The sequence below is a fragment of the Meriones unguiculatus genome, chromosome 19 (assembly GCF_030254825.1).
Source record: "Meriones unguiculatus strain TT.TT164.6M chromosome 19, Bangor_MerUng_6.1, whole genome shotgun sequence".
Lineage (NCBI taxonomy): Eukaryota > Metazoa > Chordata > Mammalia > Rodentia > Muridae > Meriones > Meriones unguiculatus.
The window spans coordinates 61598751-61616661 of NC_083366.1; the positions used below are offsets into that span (position 1 = coordinate 61598751).

Sequence of the window (17911 nt, forward strand, 5' to 3'; positions counted from 1 at the left end):
CCCAAAGGCATTAGAGCATGAGAGCCGACCCTGCCTGCTGCTGATGGTGGCCTTGGGTGCCCTAGCTGGAGCAGTGCTGCAGAGCTCACCCTGGTGGTGCAGATAAGGCAGAGAGGCTGCTTGAACAGCTCAGCTCCCGCCCAGGCCCAGGCCCAGGCCCTGAGCTGACCCACCCCAAAATCTTTATCATCTACAGCTGACAGGGACATGGGAAAGGGCCAGTCCCACTGATCCAAAGCTGCAGGATCTCCAAGATGCAGGGCAACAGCAGATAACCGGGAGGAGGTCCGGTGAGGACTCGATATACTGATGGTGTCACAGGAGCCGGAGATCTCAAACCACTGTGAGACACGCTGTGACACACTACAGCTTCCGGGATGACATGTTTCCTATGCTTTGATTTTGTTTCGTTGTTTTATCTGTTTGTTTGCTTGTGTGTGTGTGTGTGTGTGTGTGTGTGTGTGTGTGTGTGTATTTTGGGGAGGAGGTTGCACTGGCAAAGGCAGATATGAGGAGATGGGAGATGAGCAGGACTGGGGTTCATGATGGGAAACTCACAAAGAATTAATGAAAAGGTAAAAACAAAAAAAAAAAAAAAAAGAATAAAGCCTCTATGAACAACAACAAAAATACCCTGGCAAAAACAACCTAGGAGATGAAAACTTTATTCTGGCTCACAGTTGGTGGTTACAGTTTGTTGTGGCAAGGAAGTCATAGCAATGGGGTTTGAAGCCGCTGTTCACCATTGCATCCACAGAGATGAAGCAGAGAGCAATGAATGCTCATGCTTGGCTCACTTTCTCTTTTTCACTCCCAGTTGGCGATCCTTTCCTAGGGAATGGGACCACCCATAGCAGGCAGGTCTCTGTACCCCGACTAACCTAATAACGATGATCCTCACAGATGTCCCCAGAGGCTTGTCTCTCAAGTGAGTCTAGATCTCATCAAGTTGATAAACACAATTGGGCCTTTACAGCATCTCAGCTCCAGACCTGAAAACTAATTCTACAGCCAATGGCTGTCAGTTTGCTCTATAGGTACAAAGAATGCTGCAGTTCTGTGCCCTTGCTTCTTCATAATCAATCCTTACACACACACACACACACACACACACGCACACACACCACAGACAGGCAATAAAGGGAAAAAGCAAGAACAAAGAACACAGCAGAGGAATGCAAAAGACACTGCCATTGATGGGGATGGTTAGAAGTGGGCCTAGCAAGGTCTTCCCAAATAAAGACAGCAGAGATAGGAGAAGAGGACAGAATCATAACACAAGAAAAAGGCTACACCCTCTCCCAGACAGTGACAGCTCTTGAAAAACAGTCTCCAAAGAATGAGCTAGATGTCAGTCAAAACAAACATTTGAAAAAGGTATATGTGCAACCACTTTGACGGCCATAATTTCATCTGAAACTACAAAAATGTATCCCACATGCCAGATGAAAAAATATGCAGGTATTGGAATGGATGGATTTTTAAAATAAATTCCAATTAATGTTCTTAAGTCAAAATTACTGAAACTATTTTTGCTTGTGTGTGGTGAAAAGATAACAATTCAAAGAAAATAACCCTACAACCACTCTAGAAGGAAAGGGGGAGGCTTCTTAAACACCATTAAATGCCCTTGAAGTCATCACCATGGTAATGACAGAAAATACACAGAGAGGGGGCGGATGAGCAAAATCAGGGTGAGCAACCAGCAGCTCTCTGTGGCTCCTCCAGCCACCCACAGGCCTCCTGTAGATATATACCACAGAAACACGGTCCTTAGAATGCCAGAGCAGAACAGGGGAAGGAATTCAATTCCATGGGCAAAGATGATTAAGAAACCACCAAGCGAAGCAAAGGAGTAAGCTTTAGCATCTTCATCTGAGAGGAAGTGAGCCTCGAGAGAGAGAGCCTCATCACCTGGCAGCCTTCTTCCTCAACGGATCAGGATGCCCTGTCTGTGTTTGTGTTATAGCTGGTGTTCCACCCTCAGAAAAACCGTGCAACTGTGTGCTGCCTGTGCTAACCTGCGAAGTGGAAGTGGATTTCTGGTGAAAGATAGTTGGCACTGAAGATTGATAGCTAGGTCAGATGATGGCTGATGTAGCCTTTGGGGGGCGGGGGTTAAAAGTCCTAATGCCGTTGTTGAAATGTCCTACATTGCTTGAGGTATTACAGCTTGATGTGATGTTGGCTACATTTTGTGTGAGTCTCTGAGAAGACACTTGTCCATGCTTTCATCACAGCTGCTTAATCCAGGGGAGACAAAAATGGCTCCTAGGAGACACAGGAGAATCTTGCAGATGGCACTTTGGTTAGTTGAAGCCAAAATGTATCATTCGAAATTAGAGGCAGCTGGCGGGCAAGCCAGCGCTGTGACGTGTGGCATGCAGCCAGCACTCACTGCCATGTTGACAAAATAGCAATCTAGGTGCCTGCTCGAAGTCTTTGTATTTCTCCTAATTTGACGAACTCTTTTGTGATTTACCATGACGGCCTTTGGCTGTATAAAGTTGGTGAACCGAACATGCTAGCACTTTTCTTCAGTGTGCAAGCCCAGAGGTGGTTGGCAGAGTCCTGTGGAAAGCCCTCAGGCCTCTCAGCTACAGTGTGCGCAACCTCAAGTACAAGTGTGGGTGATTATAAAACCCATCCCTGTCCACAGCCAGAGGGCAGGTCCCAGAGAGCATGGCAGCTGGCGTTCTCTCAGCTCCGCCCATCCAGGAAGTGGGAAGAATAATGAAATTGAGGCTGAGAGTCCTTTTGGCCTCCCGCCTGTTCTTTCAGGTTGATGGTACATAACCAGGTTAAGTTTTCATTTTTCAACTTCATTTCCTTCTTCCGTGTTCTCTGGACACTGAACCTCAATCCCTGTTTGCCGTTGCTCCGTAAAGACTCCCTGCTTCCTTCTTGGATCCCAGATGTTCTGTTCACACACACACACACACACACACACACACACACACACACGTTCCTGTCATGAGCCCGTTTTTGTCAAGCCCAGATGTAGGAGCGGCACCAGATTCCATGTATATCGTGTGCAGGAATGAAAAAGATCTGTTTTCTCTACTGGGACTCCAGTTGCCTTTATGTACCCACTGTAGTAGCCATTCCTGCTAGAGCGGCCCATGATCGGACAGGCCTAAGATTCTGCTGATATGGACGATATGCATACTGATGGAACTACAAGCAATAGCTTTTGCTATTCATCTTAATCTGAAGAAGTGGTCAGCATAGAGGCTCTGGTGGGGGGGGAGGTGATTGACCTCAGTTGCTCATTGGCTCAGGAGATAGGGTGAGGACTCAGACCACTGTGGGTTAGCATGCTTACTCTTTACATAGCCATTGAACTTGGCAGTGTCTGTCATCCATCTCCCTATCTGTAAGAGCCTGGCATTGAACGCTGAGAGAAAATTATGTATCACGTCAATAGAACTGGGCTCTGGTGTGTGCTTCGATTTTTTTGTTGCTGTTGTTTCATTGGTTGTTTTTGTTTGTTTGTTTGAGTCAGGGTCTTTATGTACCTAGACTGGCTTTGAACTCACTGTATAGCTCAGGCTGGCCTTGAATTGACTGTGTAGTTAAGGCTAGTCTTTAACTTCTGATCTTCCTGCCTCTGTCTTCTAAGCTCTGAGATGGCAGGAATGAACCACCAACCTTCAGAAGGCTGGCTGAGAAACTGCAGAACATTTTCACAGAAAATATTTTACATTGAACATTCCCAATTTGCAAATGGAAGTTCAATAAAGTGTAAGAAAAATGGAACAAGTTGACTAAGTTCAATCCCAGCCCCCAAGGTCTTACATCTGAATAGCGCTTTGTCGCTGGCTCCTGTCCTCTCTGTTCCATCAAAAGCCAGCAAGGGACAACATCATGTGACCCTATCATCATAATTTTCTATGCTTTTTTTATTTTCAGTGGCTGAGAAAGCTGATTTACAAACGAAAGCAAAAGCTCTTAGTGAAATAAAATAGGCTTATGAATATAATGGGCCATCAGAGCTCTCTGTGGAGCAATAAGGTGCAAGAGTGTGGGCGTCAGGAGCTTCTCTGTGGGGGCTGGAGAGGTGGCTCATCCGAAGAGTGCTCACTGCTCTTGCCAAGGACCCTGGTTCAGGTCTCGACAGCTATAACAGGTTTGCTCACAGCTCCCTGTAACTCCAGAATGCCAACACCCTCTGGCTGCCCACACGTGATGCACGCACATAAACCCATGTAGGCAGGCACACACATTAAAAAATCTAATTATTACATCTTCTTAAAAACAGGCATCAGGACGATGCAACTGTGTATAGCACCTCACCCTCCTGGTAGACTAAGTCGCCAAATTTAAGTCTTTAGCTTTCTGTTTTCCAAAGAGAAGCTGAAGGGCAATCTCAATAGAAATGAAAAGAAAAGCCCCAGGGCAGTAAGACTGATGTTCAGCAGCTGCCAGCAGACGGAGACCAGAGACGAGAACGAGCAGGAAAAGGGCATGCCATTTGAGTTAATCAGCGTGGGGGGCTGCCATGTGGGAGGGAGGAAGCGACCAGAAAGAGTGAAGACCCTCAGAGTACGTTCAGGCTCGGGCTCGGGCTCGGGCTCAGGCTAGCATCCAAAGCAAGGAGGAAAAGTGAAAGCGGAGGAGTCTGAAGGGTGGACAGACCCTACAGAGCCTCTAGGCCTCTGGCAGGAGCTGGCCTGGCAGGGAGTTCTCTCCAAGTTTGTTCCTAAAGAATGTAAGTCTTTGGGATCCTTCAGCGGTCTGGTTTGGTTTTGCTGTTTTGGAGGTAAGGGCTCAAGTAGCCCGGGCTTGGCCTCCAACCACGTAGCTGAAGATAACCTTGAACCTGTGGTTCTGCCTCTGCCTCCCTGGTGCTAGGGTTGTGAAATGTGTACCACACCTGTTTGTGCGGCGCCGGGGACCAAACCCAGGGCGTTACCAATGCTAACTGAGCTCCACGACCTGAACCCCACTTCCAGTCCCCTTCAGGGTTCCCAAGACAGTTTGGTGACACCACAACATGTGTTCATGCAACCTCTACTTCTAAAACTCCAAGAAATGTGCTATTGTTCGACATAATGACAACAACTGTGACATCACATACAGCTGTGGTACTCGAAAACTAAGAAATACATATTAGTAAAATCCAAAGCACTGACGGTTGATATCTGGTATTGTGGATTGCTAAGAAATAGTGCTTGGTATCAGTTTTCTAGAGGCTTAAATGCAGTAGGATCCCATCGCTAAAGCGTCCGCGGGTGTGGGGAGGTATCTCAGTGGATAAAGGGCTTGCCACATGAGCATGAGGACCTGAGCTTGATCGATCCCCTGAGCCTTTGTGAAAAAGCCGGGCATCGTTAGCCCCTGCTTGTGATTCCAGTGCTGGGACTGGCCAGCCAACCAGATTCATCTGCTCAGCAAGCGCCAGCCTATGGGAGATCCTGTCTCAAAAACAAAAGTGGATGGCTCTTAAAGAACGACACACAAGATTTACCTCTGGAGCCACAGGCATGTGCACATGCGCACGCACGCGCGCGCACACGCGCACGCACACACACACACACACACACACACACACACACACACACAAACACACCCTGTTAATCCCACCGGTTGAGAATGAGACCACTAGCACCATCTTAAGCCAGATTTAAAGCAAGCTTTAATTAAATATAGGCCAGAAGGATAGATCTCTGGCCAGGTCCATCTCTGGGTTCCCAGAACATGGTGACCAGTCACGCCTTGCCAGGCTTAAAAACACAACCCCACGAGGCCTCCGTATTTCCCATCAGGTCCATTCAGGGGCAAGCTTATACCCCGACTATTTTCTGCCTATGCACAACACCACTATTCACCTACCGCTAATCAGGGGCAAGCGCGCATGCTCACGCATTTCCTGCCCACGTACCTCCCACGCACACGCTAGCAATCACATCCGGCGCAGGTGCAGCTGGGTCGGACAAACTTGTTCAGGGGAGTGAAACCACACATAGCTTCGGGTCTCACAGCACGCACAGGTGTGCCCACATCCACACACATGCATTGCAGCGGGAAGCCACCGTTGGTGCATTTTAAACCCTACTTTATTTGGGGTGTTGAGGCCTCTACCTCCCTTCCACCAACCCCCCAACCTTAAGTAGGAGAGAGTAGGTTAGTGGGGAGACAGGGCCCACACCCCTTTACCTCTCCTGGCTAGTTAGGGTCAAGGGGTTCTTTCAGAGGTCTACATCAATCTCCGTCAACCCCAGACGCAGCCAGCAGGCGCCTCCACGCTGCAGCACCCCGAAGCCTTTCGCTCCGTCTGTCTGTCTGCTCCAAACCGCCACACCGTCTTTGGTCTCTGGTCTTTCCAAACTGCTCCACGCCACAGCAAACACCAACCCCCTCTCTTTTTCACTCTCATACTCGGAGCCCTAGACCACAGCCCTCTCCGTGCTGCACGTGGAAGGCCATTAGCAGCTGGCAAAGATCATGCCCCACACATGACAGTTAACAGGTGTGGTCAAGCTGTAGCCCAACTAAAATTCCACACTTGGGATTAGAACAAAAGCATTTTTTATAACATACAAAGAAACCAAAACCTCTATTACAGTGCACACATATACAGAGTCCAAATGATGAGCTAGGCGTGGTAGCTCACATCTATAATCCCAATGCTTGGGAAAGTAGAGTAAGAGAAGTACAAATTGGAGGCTAGCCTGGGCTACAAAGTAATTTCTACGCCAGTCTGAAACTCAGAGTGAGACCTCCTCTCAAGAAGAGAAGAGTCCAAAGTTTATTGTTCCGATTTTTTTAGTTGTTGGGTTTTTTGAGCCATAATGGTGCCACCCTTGTCTGAAACCATCGTTTCTAAAATGATGCAGTTTGCACAGTACCTGCGTTACAATCCGTCCTAGAATAACTCCCAAAAGATTCATATGTTAATCGCTTGATCCCTGGCTGGGGGCACGTGAGGGAGGTGAAGGAGGTGAAGGAGGTGATGGAAACGTGTGAAGTGGGGCATAGGTGCAGGAAGTAGGTCACCGAGGGCATGATGGGAGTATCGGGGTCCTGCCTCTCTCCCCACTCACCATACTGCTGTAAGGACCCAAGTTAACCTGTAGTCCCTCTTGCCCAAGGGTAGGTATCTCCTGAAATGCTGAAATATTGTTTATGTTTGCACTCCCCTAAACAAGCCTGTTTGACCCGGCTGTGTCGCGTGTGCTTAATCATGTGTAGGTGGAAGTATGCAGGCAGGAAACATGTCAGGAAGCACATTTGCCCCTGATTGCACCTGACTGGGAAAACGGTCGCCTTATACTTCTGCAAAATGTGACTTGTCTCCATTTTCTGAGAACCCAAAAATGAACCTGGGCACAGCCCCATCATCCTGGACAGTAGTTAATTAAAGCTTGCTTCAGATTTGGCTCGAAGTTGTGGACCGGGTCCTTCTCTTTGGATTTTCAGGATTAATGATTCCTGTCACCCTGAGGTGTTCCTTTGTTCTGGCTTCCTACCCAGCCTCCCCAGTGGAGTTCTGACTTGTCGCAGTGCAGCCAGTTCGCTGTGGACTTAAACCCCTGAAATTCTGACCCAAACAAATCTTTCTTCCTTTTAAGCTGTTTTCCCTCAGGCATTCTGTCATAGCAACAGAAGGTTGCCCAATGCTGATTACTAACAGTGTTTTGATGGGGTTTTATTTGTTGGTGTGCTTGTGGGTTTGACTGGATGGCTTGAATTCAACTCTTAACATCATTCTTCTTACTCCTTTTTTAATATTTTTGAGACTGTAGTTACATTTCCCCCTTTTCTGTTTCCCTCCAAACCCTCCCGTATACTACTCCCCGATCCCTCGAACTCGCAGGCTCTCTTTTCACTCCGTGTTCTTGCATGCATATTTGCATGCATATATGCATCTACTCTTAACTATAACCTGTCCAGTCCATCTACGGTTACTTCTATGTGTGGAAGAAGAAGAGCTCTTCTCAAGGGAGGGCCACCTCTTGCTTTCCCAGCTTCCTTCAGTTGCCTGTAGTTCTTCGTCTAGAGTTGAGGCCTCATGAACTTTTCCCTGTCTGTGTGGCATGTTCACTGGTGTCATCCTTTTTCAGCTTATGTTTGTGCAATGTTTGGTCATGTCGGTGAGACTTTACGGGTGTAGGTTCTGATGTTGCAAGAAGACACAGTCTCACAGCAAACTCCCTGATCCTCTGGCACCTACAATCTTTAAAAAAAAAAATTTCTTTGTTCTTGAGAACTGTATACATTAATGGTGGAATTAGAATGTTCTGTATTTGCTTGTGTTTCCTGTCTGTATTTCCAGTCACTCCAATAAGCAAATATTCATTTCATAATCAGAAAAGGAATTTTTTAACAAAATCACTTAGCTATTTCCTACTTGACACAAAACTATACAAGCACCCCGTATTCCAAGGTCTGGAGAGATAGCTTAGGGGTTAAGAGCACTGGCTGTTCTTCCAGAGGACATGGATTCAATTCCAGCACCCACACGGTGGCCCATAACTGTCTGTAACTCCAGTACCGGGGGAGGAGGGCTCAATGCCCTCTTCGTCCTGTAGAGTCCTGCATGTATGTGGGGCCCATAACCTCACACAGCTACACATGCATACACTAAAAAGATAAATAAATGTTTTGGAAAGAAGCCTGTGTTCCAAAGGTGGGTGAGATGGCTCAGGAGGAAAACACCCTACACCAAGACTGAGGATCTGAGTCTGATCTCCAGAACACATGTGGTGGAAGGAGAGAATGGACTCCCAAAACGCTCTTTTGAAGTTCCCTGGTGCACACAAAATTAGTAAGCAAAACTCCAATTTTAACTTTTTGAAAAAGAACCCTTGATTCTAGAAATAACCAGTCAGTTCCATTGCTATTGTGTGCCCATCTTTAAGGTCAAAGTCCAGATTGTTGCCTCTCTTACAGAACTGCCTGAGAGAGAATCTGGTTTGCCTTATTGGGTAAAGTTTCTCCCAAGCTTGCTGATAAAACTCTTCCATTTTACTCTCTGCAAAACAATCTAGTTGCTTCTGCCGCTAAGTGGAGATGGAGCTGATAGCAGCCCTGGGTTCTTCAGGTTCAGAGTCCTTGCAAGGGCCGTGAAGACACAGCCCTGAGATACTCTCCCAAGCACTGCCCGACTAGCATCACGCGGCTAGCACAGCCTTGGAGACGTTTGCTGAAAACATGACCTCGCTCGCTCACCTCTGCCCTTTCCGTAGGACCATGTGTGTCTCTGTCTGCTCCAGGGATACCTGAAATAGAAGAGATTTGGGGGCTTGTCTTCACAGCTTGAAATTTTTATTTCCTTTCAGGAAATTGTCTTAGAAAATAGAAACCTGAAGGAAACGCGGGTTTGGGTTGTTTTATTTTGGAGAGAATTTACACAATACAGTAGCGGCTGTGTGTGAATGTGAGCATGTGTGTGTGTAGGTGTGTGGGCGCATGAGTATGAAAACTGTCTTCTTTGGTTATTTGTTTTTTTGAGGCAAGATCTCTCATTAGACGTGGCGCTCACTGATGGCCGAGAATGGCTAGGCAATGTCACCGCCCCCCCATGCCCTCTCATTTCCATCCTCTTGTCACCACCACCGCCACCCAGAACTGCAACTGCAGGCGGGTACAGCCGCACACAGCTTTTTAAAAATGTGGGTGCTGCAGATCCACTCCCACTCACCTCCAACTTCTGCAGCACTTTACGGACTGAGGCATCCCTCCAGCTGTGTGTTCAGGACCACCGCCACTGCACTCTAAGAAAACAAGTGCACAGAAAACCAGGACGCGGGACTCAGAAGATCACTCAGTGGGTAAAGGGCCCGCGCACTGACCGGGCAAGGATGAAGACCAGAGTTTGAGTCCCCAGAACCCAAAGTCTGGGCAAGCTTAATGGCTGCTTGTGCTCTCAGCAGTCACGAAGCCAGCCAAGACCAGGGACTCTAGGACAAGGCTGCACTGTGCTTCCCAGAACTGGTGAGCTCTGAGTTCAGTGAGAGATCCTGCCTCAAGAAATCAAGTGGGGAGCAATCAAGGAAGCAGTCAGCTCCAGGCCTCCACACATGCACACGCTCATGCACCTGCACACGCATTTACAGACACATACTCCAACATACATATACATGCATAAATACCCCCTACACAAATAATAATAGTATAAAAATAATCAATAATTTATAATAATCAATAATAATAATAGTATAATAATAATACAGAAACCTCTTAAATTATCTTTTCTTTGCTGGGGAATTCATCTCAGTTGGTAGGCTACTTGTTTAGTTTGTCCAAGGCTCTGGGTTCAATTTCTATACACACACACACACACACACACACACACACACACACGCACGCATGCCTTTCTCTAGTGGGAAGCACTTTCCTAAGCTTAGCTGACATAACACAACTCTGCCCATATTTTCTGAGTATGCCTCACAGATGCCTAATACCTAAGCAGGTAGAAGGATGTCTAAGGTCGTGCCACAGCGCCTTTCTGCTGACATCCGCACACTGAGCTTTGACGAAAATCACACTGTTCTCTCTTGTGTTCCGTAGTCCAGCTGCGGAAGTTCAGGATGAGCTGGAGGAGATAAGCCACTTCACAGCACACGCAAACCTATTGGCACAGAATGAAGGCCGAAATGTTTGTTAGCATTGGTAGAAGCAAGAGTTGTTCTTTCTTCTCTTGACGTTTTTAACTGATGAAAATTCTTCACACAGTTGCCAAATTAAGGCAAAAGGCAACTTTCTTGATATTTATGATGGTCTCATCAGATAACCAATATAAAATGTCTTCCAGAATTCTGCATCTTCTCAGACTTCAGAGTTTGTTCTCGGGATGTTAGAGATAAACGAAGTTGGTCATAATAAATCTCTCCAGTGTTGTAAATACACAGTTTCTGGTTCTTTCTCTTCTTGGGGCAAGAGAACAGATTCCACCAGCAGTTGAGACAGTCTGGTCTTTCTCAGAGATGTCATTTCATCAAACATGTTATGGTTTAGCCAAGTGCTGAGAGGCAAGCAGGGGCCACTGTGTGGCTTTGCCACAACGGAACTGCTGGCCTTGGAGAGAGCCAGCATCGCCCTTTTGATCTGGTAATTGAATCTGGACCGAGAAAAGGTCTATGGAGAGAGAAATATTTGCTTTCTAAAGATTAAAATTCCAAACCTTGTGTGGTGGCACACGCCTGCAATGACAGTCATCAGGAGCGAGAGGCAGGAGAATTTCTGCGCGGTGGAGGCTATTCTGCTCCACGGAGGAAGCTCCAGGGAACCTTTCTCCCTTAAGTTGTCAACTATTTAGTCACAGCAGCAAGAAACATAACTAATACAACTCTGACGTGAGCTGTGGCATGGCTCTCAGAACCATCACTTGCAATTATTGTGTACCCCCCCCCCAGGGCCAGAGGTTTAAAATATAGCATCCCCTATATCCAGAGGCTGGAGGGGGTTGTCTTCCATTTGTGCCACATGAAACCAAAAATCAGCTGAAGTGATTTTTCTCAGAACCCCATGGATGCTAATAGGCAGAGAGCAGATTTGAACCAAGGTCGTTCTAACTCCAAAGCCTCTCTCTATAGCACTTGGCTTGGGAGGAGACATGGCAAGAGGGTTACAGTCAAGAGGGTCACAGTTGCTGCTGTGACCGAGCCTAATTTTGTCCCCAGTGTTTTGTTGCTCCTTTGGTGTGTGACCCACCACTGCAACAGTGACCACCTAGGGAGATTTCCCAGTCTTCCCCCTCCTGCCCAGGCCTTCCCAAGACCAAGTAAATGAGTATGAGGCCTCAGGGAGATGGGAGAGGGTTCCGGCATGTAGACAAGATTGAAAACCATCGCTCTAAAAAAAAAAAAAATTGAAAGAGTTGTAAGGCGCTTTTCCATTTTCCCTCCTGTGAATAAGATTGAGTAAAATTCTGCTGAAAGCATTTCAACTGCTCCTGCCAGGCAGGGCCTTTGCTATTCCCCTCTCTCTCTCTCTCTCTCTCTCTCTCTCTCTCTCACTCTCTCTCTCTCTCACACACACACACACACACACACACACACACAGAGGCTCCAACTTTGTACCTGGCTCCTCAACACCTGGAGGTCCAACAGGTGTCAACGCTCAGCAGGTGAGGGCTTCAAAGCAGCCGCAGGGAGGCTCTCCACCTGTCCGCAGGGAGTGCTCTCCACCTGTACCTTGTGACTCTGCTCACACAGTTGTGAAGATCATTTTAATGTAACTACAGGAGTCATGTGGTGAATTAATGAGGAGAGAATGTGACCATGCATGGACTAAGGACCGCATAGAAAGCCATCAGGCTGAGGACATAAGAGATGATAAATCAATGAATCATAATTGTCTCTTTTTGGGTGGTGGGAGGAACAGGATTTCACACTCTAGCCCAGGCTGGTCTCAGATCCTCCTGCCTCGGTCTCCTAAATGCTAAGATAAGAAGTGTGAGCTACCACACCTTGTCTGGCTTCACTGTGATTTCAACCCCTGCCTCAGCCTCCCAAGTGCTGGGGTGACAAGGATGAGCCACCTTGTCCAGCTTGGCTGCTGTTGCTGCTGCTGTTCTTGTTTTAACACCTGCCTTTCTGCCAGCCAAGCTGCTTATTGTGGTGTTTTCAATCCAGAGTTGGTTGAGCCCACAACAGTAGCACGCAGAGATACCGAAAGAAGGCTGTCTGGATCAACATCATCCTCTTCAGGATAGTCACATGTTCCTTTCGAATCCCCAAGTCACAGCGAGCCCCGGGCGGTTCCCTCAGGCTAGTGTGCACAGTGTTCTGTCTGTCCATAGTAACCAGTCCAACGTTTGCCCGCAGAATGAGGTGGCTGTCCTCCTGAAACCCATGTCGGAGAAGATTCAGGAGATACAGACTTTCCGAGAGAGAAACCGGGGGAGCGACATGTTCAACCACCTCTCGGCGGTCAGTGAGAGCATACCCGCCCTCGGGTGGATAGCTGTGGTGAGTAAGGACGGACTGCCACACGTGCGCGCACACACACCTTTTCAGGGACTTTCACCTTCAGGCTCGTCCGTAGCCTGGGCACCGTAGGAAGGCTCCTGCAGGCTGGGCACATCGGCTTTCTCTTACCCTGTGTGAGCCCAGTGCTCTCTGAGATGGAAAAGCATTTCTCCAGCCTCCACAGACCCCACATTGCCTCCGGCTCTCACCCGTTGTTCTGCTGCTTTTCTCCTGCTTCTTCAAGGTGTTTTCTTTCTTATCCTGTGTTTTTTTTCTTCTATGCTTGGGTGATGGTCCTGCTTTCTCAGTCCCCCAAACCTGGTCCTTATGTCAAGGAGATGAATGATGCTGCCACCTTTTACACTAACAGGGTCCTGAAGGACTACAAACACAGGTATGTACCGTCTTTTACTGGCTGTGTTTTTCAGTTGATCATTTGTCAGATCTCTGCTCCTCAAGCTTAGGTTTAACCCCAGATCCCTGTCCTGGTCTCTTCATTGGTACACTGACTAACCTTGAGACTAAGATCCCACATTTGAGCTTCGAACCTGTGACCCAGGGGAAAGAGAACAGTCAGAAATCCAAGGCCATCTTTGCAACATGGCAAATGTGAGGTCTGCCTGAGCCACATGAGATCATGTCTTCAAACAATACATAGGCCGTTGGGATGGCTCAGCAAGCCTCCTGCCACCATACCCCGATGACCTGATTACAACTCCTGCAGCTCCTGGTAGAGGACAGAGTCGACGCCCATGGGTGTCCAAAGACTCCCACATGCACACCCTGGAATGCATGTCAACACATATGCACACGCAAAATGCATGAACAAATGTCATGAGAAAACAGAATAACTGGAGAGACTTCGCAGCAATTAGAAGCAGTTTCTGCTCTTCCAGAGGGCCAGACTTCGATTGCTTCATGCGGTCCACAACTTCAACTCTGGGGGAGCCAACACCCTCACCTGCCCTCCGCAGACACCTCACATGCATTGCACAGGCATGAATAGAAGCTTTTCGTTTCTTAAGTAAAATTTTAAAATCCCACTTTTGTAGGGAAAAGCCACACGGAGAGGGGGATCGGATTCCTGGGTGGCATGTGTTTTATAAAGAAAGCTGCCTCCATTTTCTTTCAATGAATTGCCTGTCCTCACGTGACCACATGTCAGTACGTTAGGAATTTCTGTACTTAAAGACTGAGCCTCCATCATTGACCTTTTTCCTTCTTTCATGATTTGGAGACAGTCTCTTAATGTATCTTGGTCTGACCTCAAGCTCGTGGCTATTCTCCCGTCTCCACCTCCCACGTGCTGGAATTGTAGGCCTGTGCCACCAAACCCAGCGAAAATTTCCAGTGATCCAAGCAGAGATAGTGAGTGACTAGAGAGGAGGAATGGAGGAGCCCAAAACGAAGATTGGTGAGACCGTGAACTAGGCCAACTGGGCACAAAACCAGAAACTGAGCTGAAATAGGACCTGGCAGACAGACAGCTGTTGTCTGAACAACTGTCAACAGCTGTGGAAAGGACAGGTGAGCCAAGGGGTTTTGTCTGGAGAACCAGCATAGAAAGATCTGGTATCCTCCAGCCCAAATAATGGATCATAGAGAGACTGATCTGGGGACAGAAGAGAAAATGCCATCAAATGGAGGTAGGCCGGGCTGAGGAGATAGCTAGGAAAATGCCTCTTAACCTACTTACACAGATTGTCACAAGAGTGTTCACCCTCCAGTGAGGTCATAGCTGGCTAAGCGTGATGTGGCCAGCCCTGCTAATAGAAGAAAAGACTGAAATAAGAGCAGCTACCTTCGCTGCCTGGCTCTGGACTCCAGTAGCTCCCCATCTGAACTCTTAAGTGGGACCAGCAGAAGCGGCCACTGGTCAGCTAGCGTGGGGTCTCCTAGTGCCATCTCATCCTTATTCCACACTGCTCAGGTGGAAGGAAATCAGAGGGCCTGGCTTCTCTAGACTGTCTCAGCTAAGGCAGACCCTTCCCACAGAATGCGGAAGAATGCATAGCATATGCAAATACCCACCACAGACTAACCTATTGCCTAAGATGGGATGGTTCAAAATTTGCATTGCTTTTTTTTTTTTTTTTTTTTGTTAACATGGGATTTTTTTGGGGGGAGGGAAAGTTGTGTTCTAGTTTTCTTGAAGGTTTTTTTTTCTTTTTATTTTTTTCTTTTCTTTTTCTTTTTTCTTTTTTCTTTTCTTTCTTTCTTCCTTTTTTTTTTGAGAGAGGCAGGGGTTGGTTAGTTGTTTTGAGACAAGATCTTACTGTGGAGCCCAGTGGCTAGCTTCCAACTCAGGATCCTCCTGCATCAACCCACTGGGTGCTGGGAATGCAAGCATATGCTACCACACCAAGCTCTTTTTTAAACCAATATTTAGTCAACATATATGAATATTTATACCATATATGTGAGGTATGGAGAATTGTAATACAAGGAATCATTTCACTTATTCATTCCAACAACTAATTTTACAATGTTTTCATCTCCTCCCCCAAAGAAACCTGTACTCACTTGTTGTTGCTCCTGGTTTCTCATAAGCTTCTCCAACCCTCAGTATCTGCTCGCTGCCTGGATAGCCTCCTGAGGTACTACCAGCACCAGAGAGTTTGGGGTTTCCCACAGTCTTGCTTCTGTGCAAAACAAGTGCAGTCTTTTCCCCCTTCAACGTTGTTTGTTACAGAACTGGGAATTGAACTCAGGGCTTCCCATCTGCTAGACAAACATCCCCACTGAACTGCAGCCACAGTCCTCTTTTCACTTTTTTTCATTTTGAGAGTCTCCCCAAGTTGTCCAGGCTTGCCTTGCACTTTTCTGTCATCTGAGTGGGCCTTCATGGTGTGATCCTCCAGCCTCAACCTCCTTTGCAGTTTGTAATTACAAGACCATGCCAACTGGCCCACTCAGGCTTTGCCCCTTGATCTCAGCTATTAGTGTTAAATATGAAAGGTCAGGCAGCATCATCGAGCACTTCATCGGCAGCATGCCTGAAAAAGATATAATAAAGCCAGGGAAATGTCACCAGAGGTGCATGTTGGTTCACCTGGGTGCCAGTCCCCCTGAATGTCTTACACTGGTGAACTGGTGAGTGTAAGGAGCCTCACACCCCAACATCCATCTGTGGGGGGGTCTCCCAAGTGCCCCACAGGGCCTTCTAGGTGTTGCCCGTGTGGCAAACCTGCAGGGGAAACTGCTGATGGAAGGGCTGCCCTGTGGTAGGAAGGGCCGTGGGCCTCTGTGCCTCCCTGGTAACTAGCTTGGCTGGCTGTTGGCTCCTTTGTCTGTAGGAACAGAGCGGATCGGTTGCTTTGGCTTTGCCAGGGTGTGGCTTTGCAGCTTCCAACGCCAATGAAAACAGAGGGAGGGTCACAACTTCTATGTGTTTGGATGTGGCTCAACTAATGTTCTAGAGTCTAGCTTCAGGTAAAAGGCACCATGCAGCTATCCCTGCCTGTAATCTTTTTCTAGAACTTTCTTAAGTCAAAACGATACTGCAATGCTTAGGAGAGAAACACATTTAAGCATATAGATTTGGTCTTCGTTGGTTGTTAGGAATTTTCATGCAATTATTTCTTCCTACTTTTTTGTTTGTTTGTTTGTTTGTTTGTTTTTCTTGGAACTTTCTCCAAGTCAAAATAATACCTGGATGGTTAAAAAGGAAAACCACCTTGGCCTTGTGCAGATTTGGCCCTTGTTAGTTGCTAGCATTTTTAGCAGTACATATGTCAAATGTATGATGGGATTATCTCTGGCGTGTTGTCATGCCTGTGTGTTGCGTAAATGCACACACAGATGAGACATATCTGCATAGGTAGAGCATGTATGTAGACATACATGCTGAATCATATTGAAGGGAGCCTCACCCTCTGATACCATTGTACACAGTCTCCTGTGTCTGTGGGCACCTCCTAAGAGCCTCTAGAACAAGACATTAATGAGGTAGATCTAGGAAGCTACTCACTTAGGGGATTTTAATTATGAAAGTGAGGCAGAGCCTCATAGATTCCGGTCATAGAGCCAGCAAATCTGAAGCTGTAGAAGAAAACAGGGTGGTCAGGAATTCAATCCCTACATGACTCACTTCCTCACTGAAAACGTAGATGTCTGACAGAACCAATCTGAGACAGGAGAGGTCCATTTTATCTCATGATTCAGGAAATACAAACCACCATGGCTGGCAGGGCACAGCCATAGGCTGGGCTTGGCAGCTGAAGCAGTGAAGAGCGCTCACATCTGGGCGGGGCAAGAAGCAGAGATGGGACAGGAAATGAGGCTGGAAGGCCCACTCTACAGTGACCGACTTCCTGTGACACTCCACCTCTTAAAGGCTACACGACCTTCCAAAACAACAAGTTCCCAAACATATGACTCTGTGAGGATCATTTCCCATCCAAACCATGGTCATCTCCCTGCTCACTCTCCCTGGTGGCATGGCTTCCTGCTGTGGACTCTAGGCATGGGGGTGGCACTCAGAACACTGCAAGGACAGCAGTCTATGTGGAGAAAAGTCCCTGTTGTCAAGAGGCTTAATAACAGAGGTTTCCTTTTGGGGTTCTCTTCAGTTATTGACATTAGTGGAATATCATTGCATTTCTGCCAACTCAAAACTCAGTGTTTTCTCATTTTCTGACCACTACTTCTTCCTTCAAAATGGGTGCAAAGAAGATTATGGGGGCAGAAATTGCCCAAAGAAATGCAACAAAGGGGGCGAATGTGATTAAAATATGTAATTCTAAAAGAATTAATAAGAATAATATGTTTTTAGGAAAGAAATGCAACCAAGCATTTGCCAATTCTAGTGGGTAGAAGTCTCCAATCAGACTTCTAAAACCAAATAACCGCTGAATTACTAGAAAACAAGCCAAATGCTTTTGTTCCATGTTTTTTTCTTTTTTTCTTTTTCATGCTGTTCTCTCCCCTAGAAACATGTTGTTCTTTTTTTTTTTATTCAAGAAGGGGGTCAGAAGCAACGGTCTGCTCCCCGC

The 17911-nt window shown here is 47.1% G+C and overlaps 1 protein-coding gene across 2 annotated transcripts in view; it reads left to right on the forward strand.

The window, feature by feature from the left end:
- The window catches only part of Cap2 (cyclase associated actin cytoskeleton regulatory protein 2), a 137152-nt gene that overhangs the window by 82251 nt on the left and 36990 nt on the right, over positions 1-17911 (forward strand). For both annotated transcript variants that reach the window (XM_021642820.2, XM_060373113.1), the window contains 2 exons: positions 12774-12917; positions 13226-13311. In XM_021642820.2, the coding sequence (XP_021498495.1) occupies positions 12774-12917; positions 13226-13311 (230 nt within the window). The remainder of the gene's footprint in view (positions 1-12773; positions 12918-13225; positions 13312-17911) is intronic.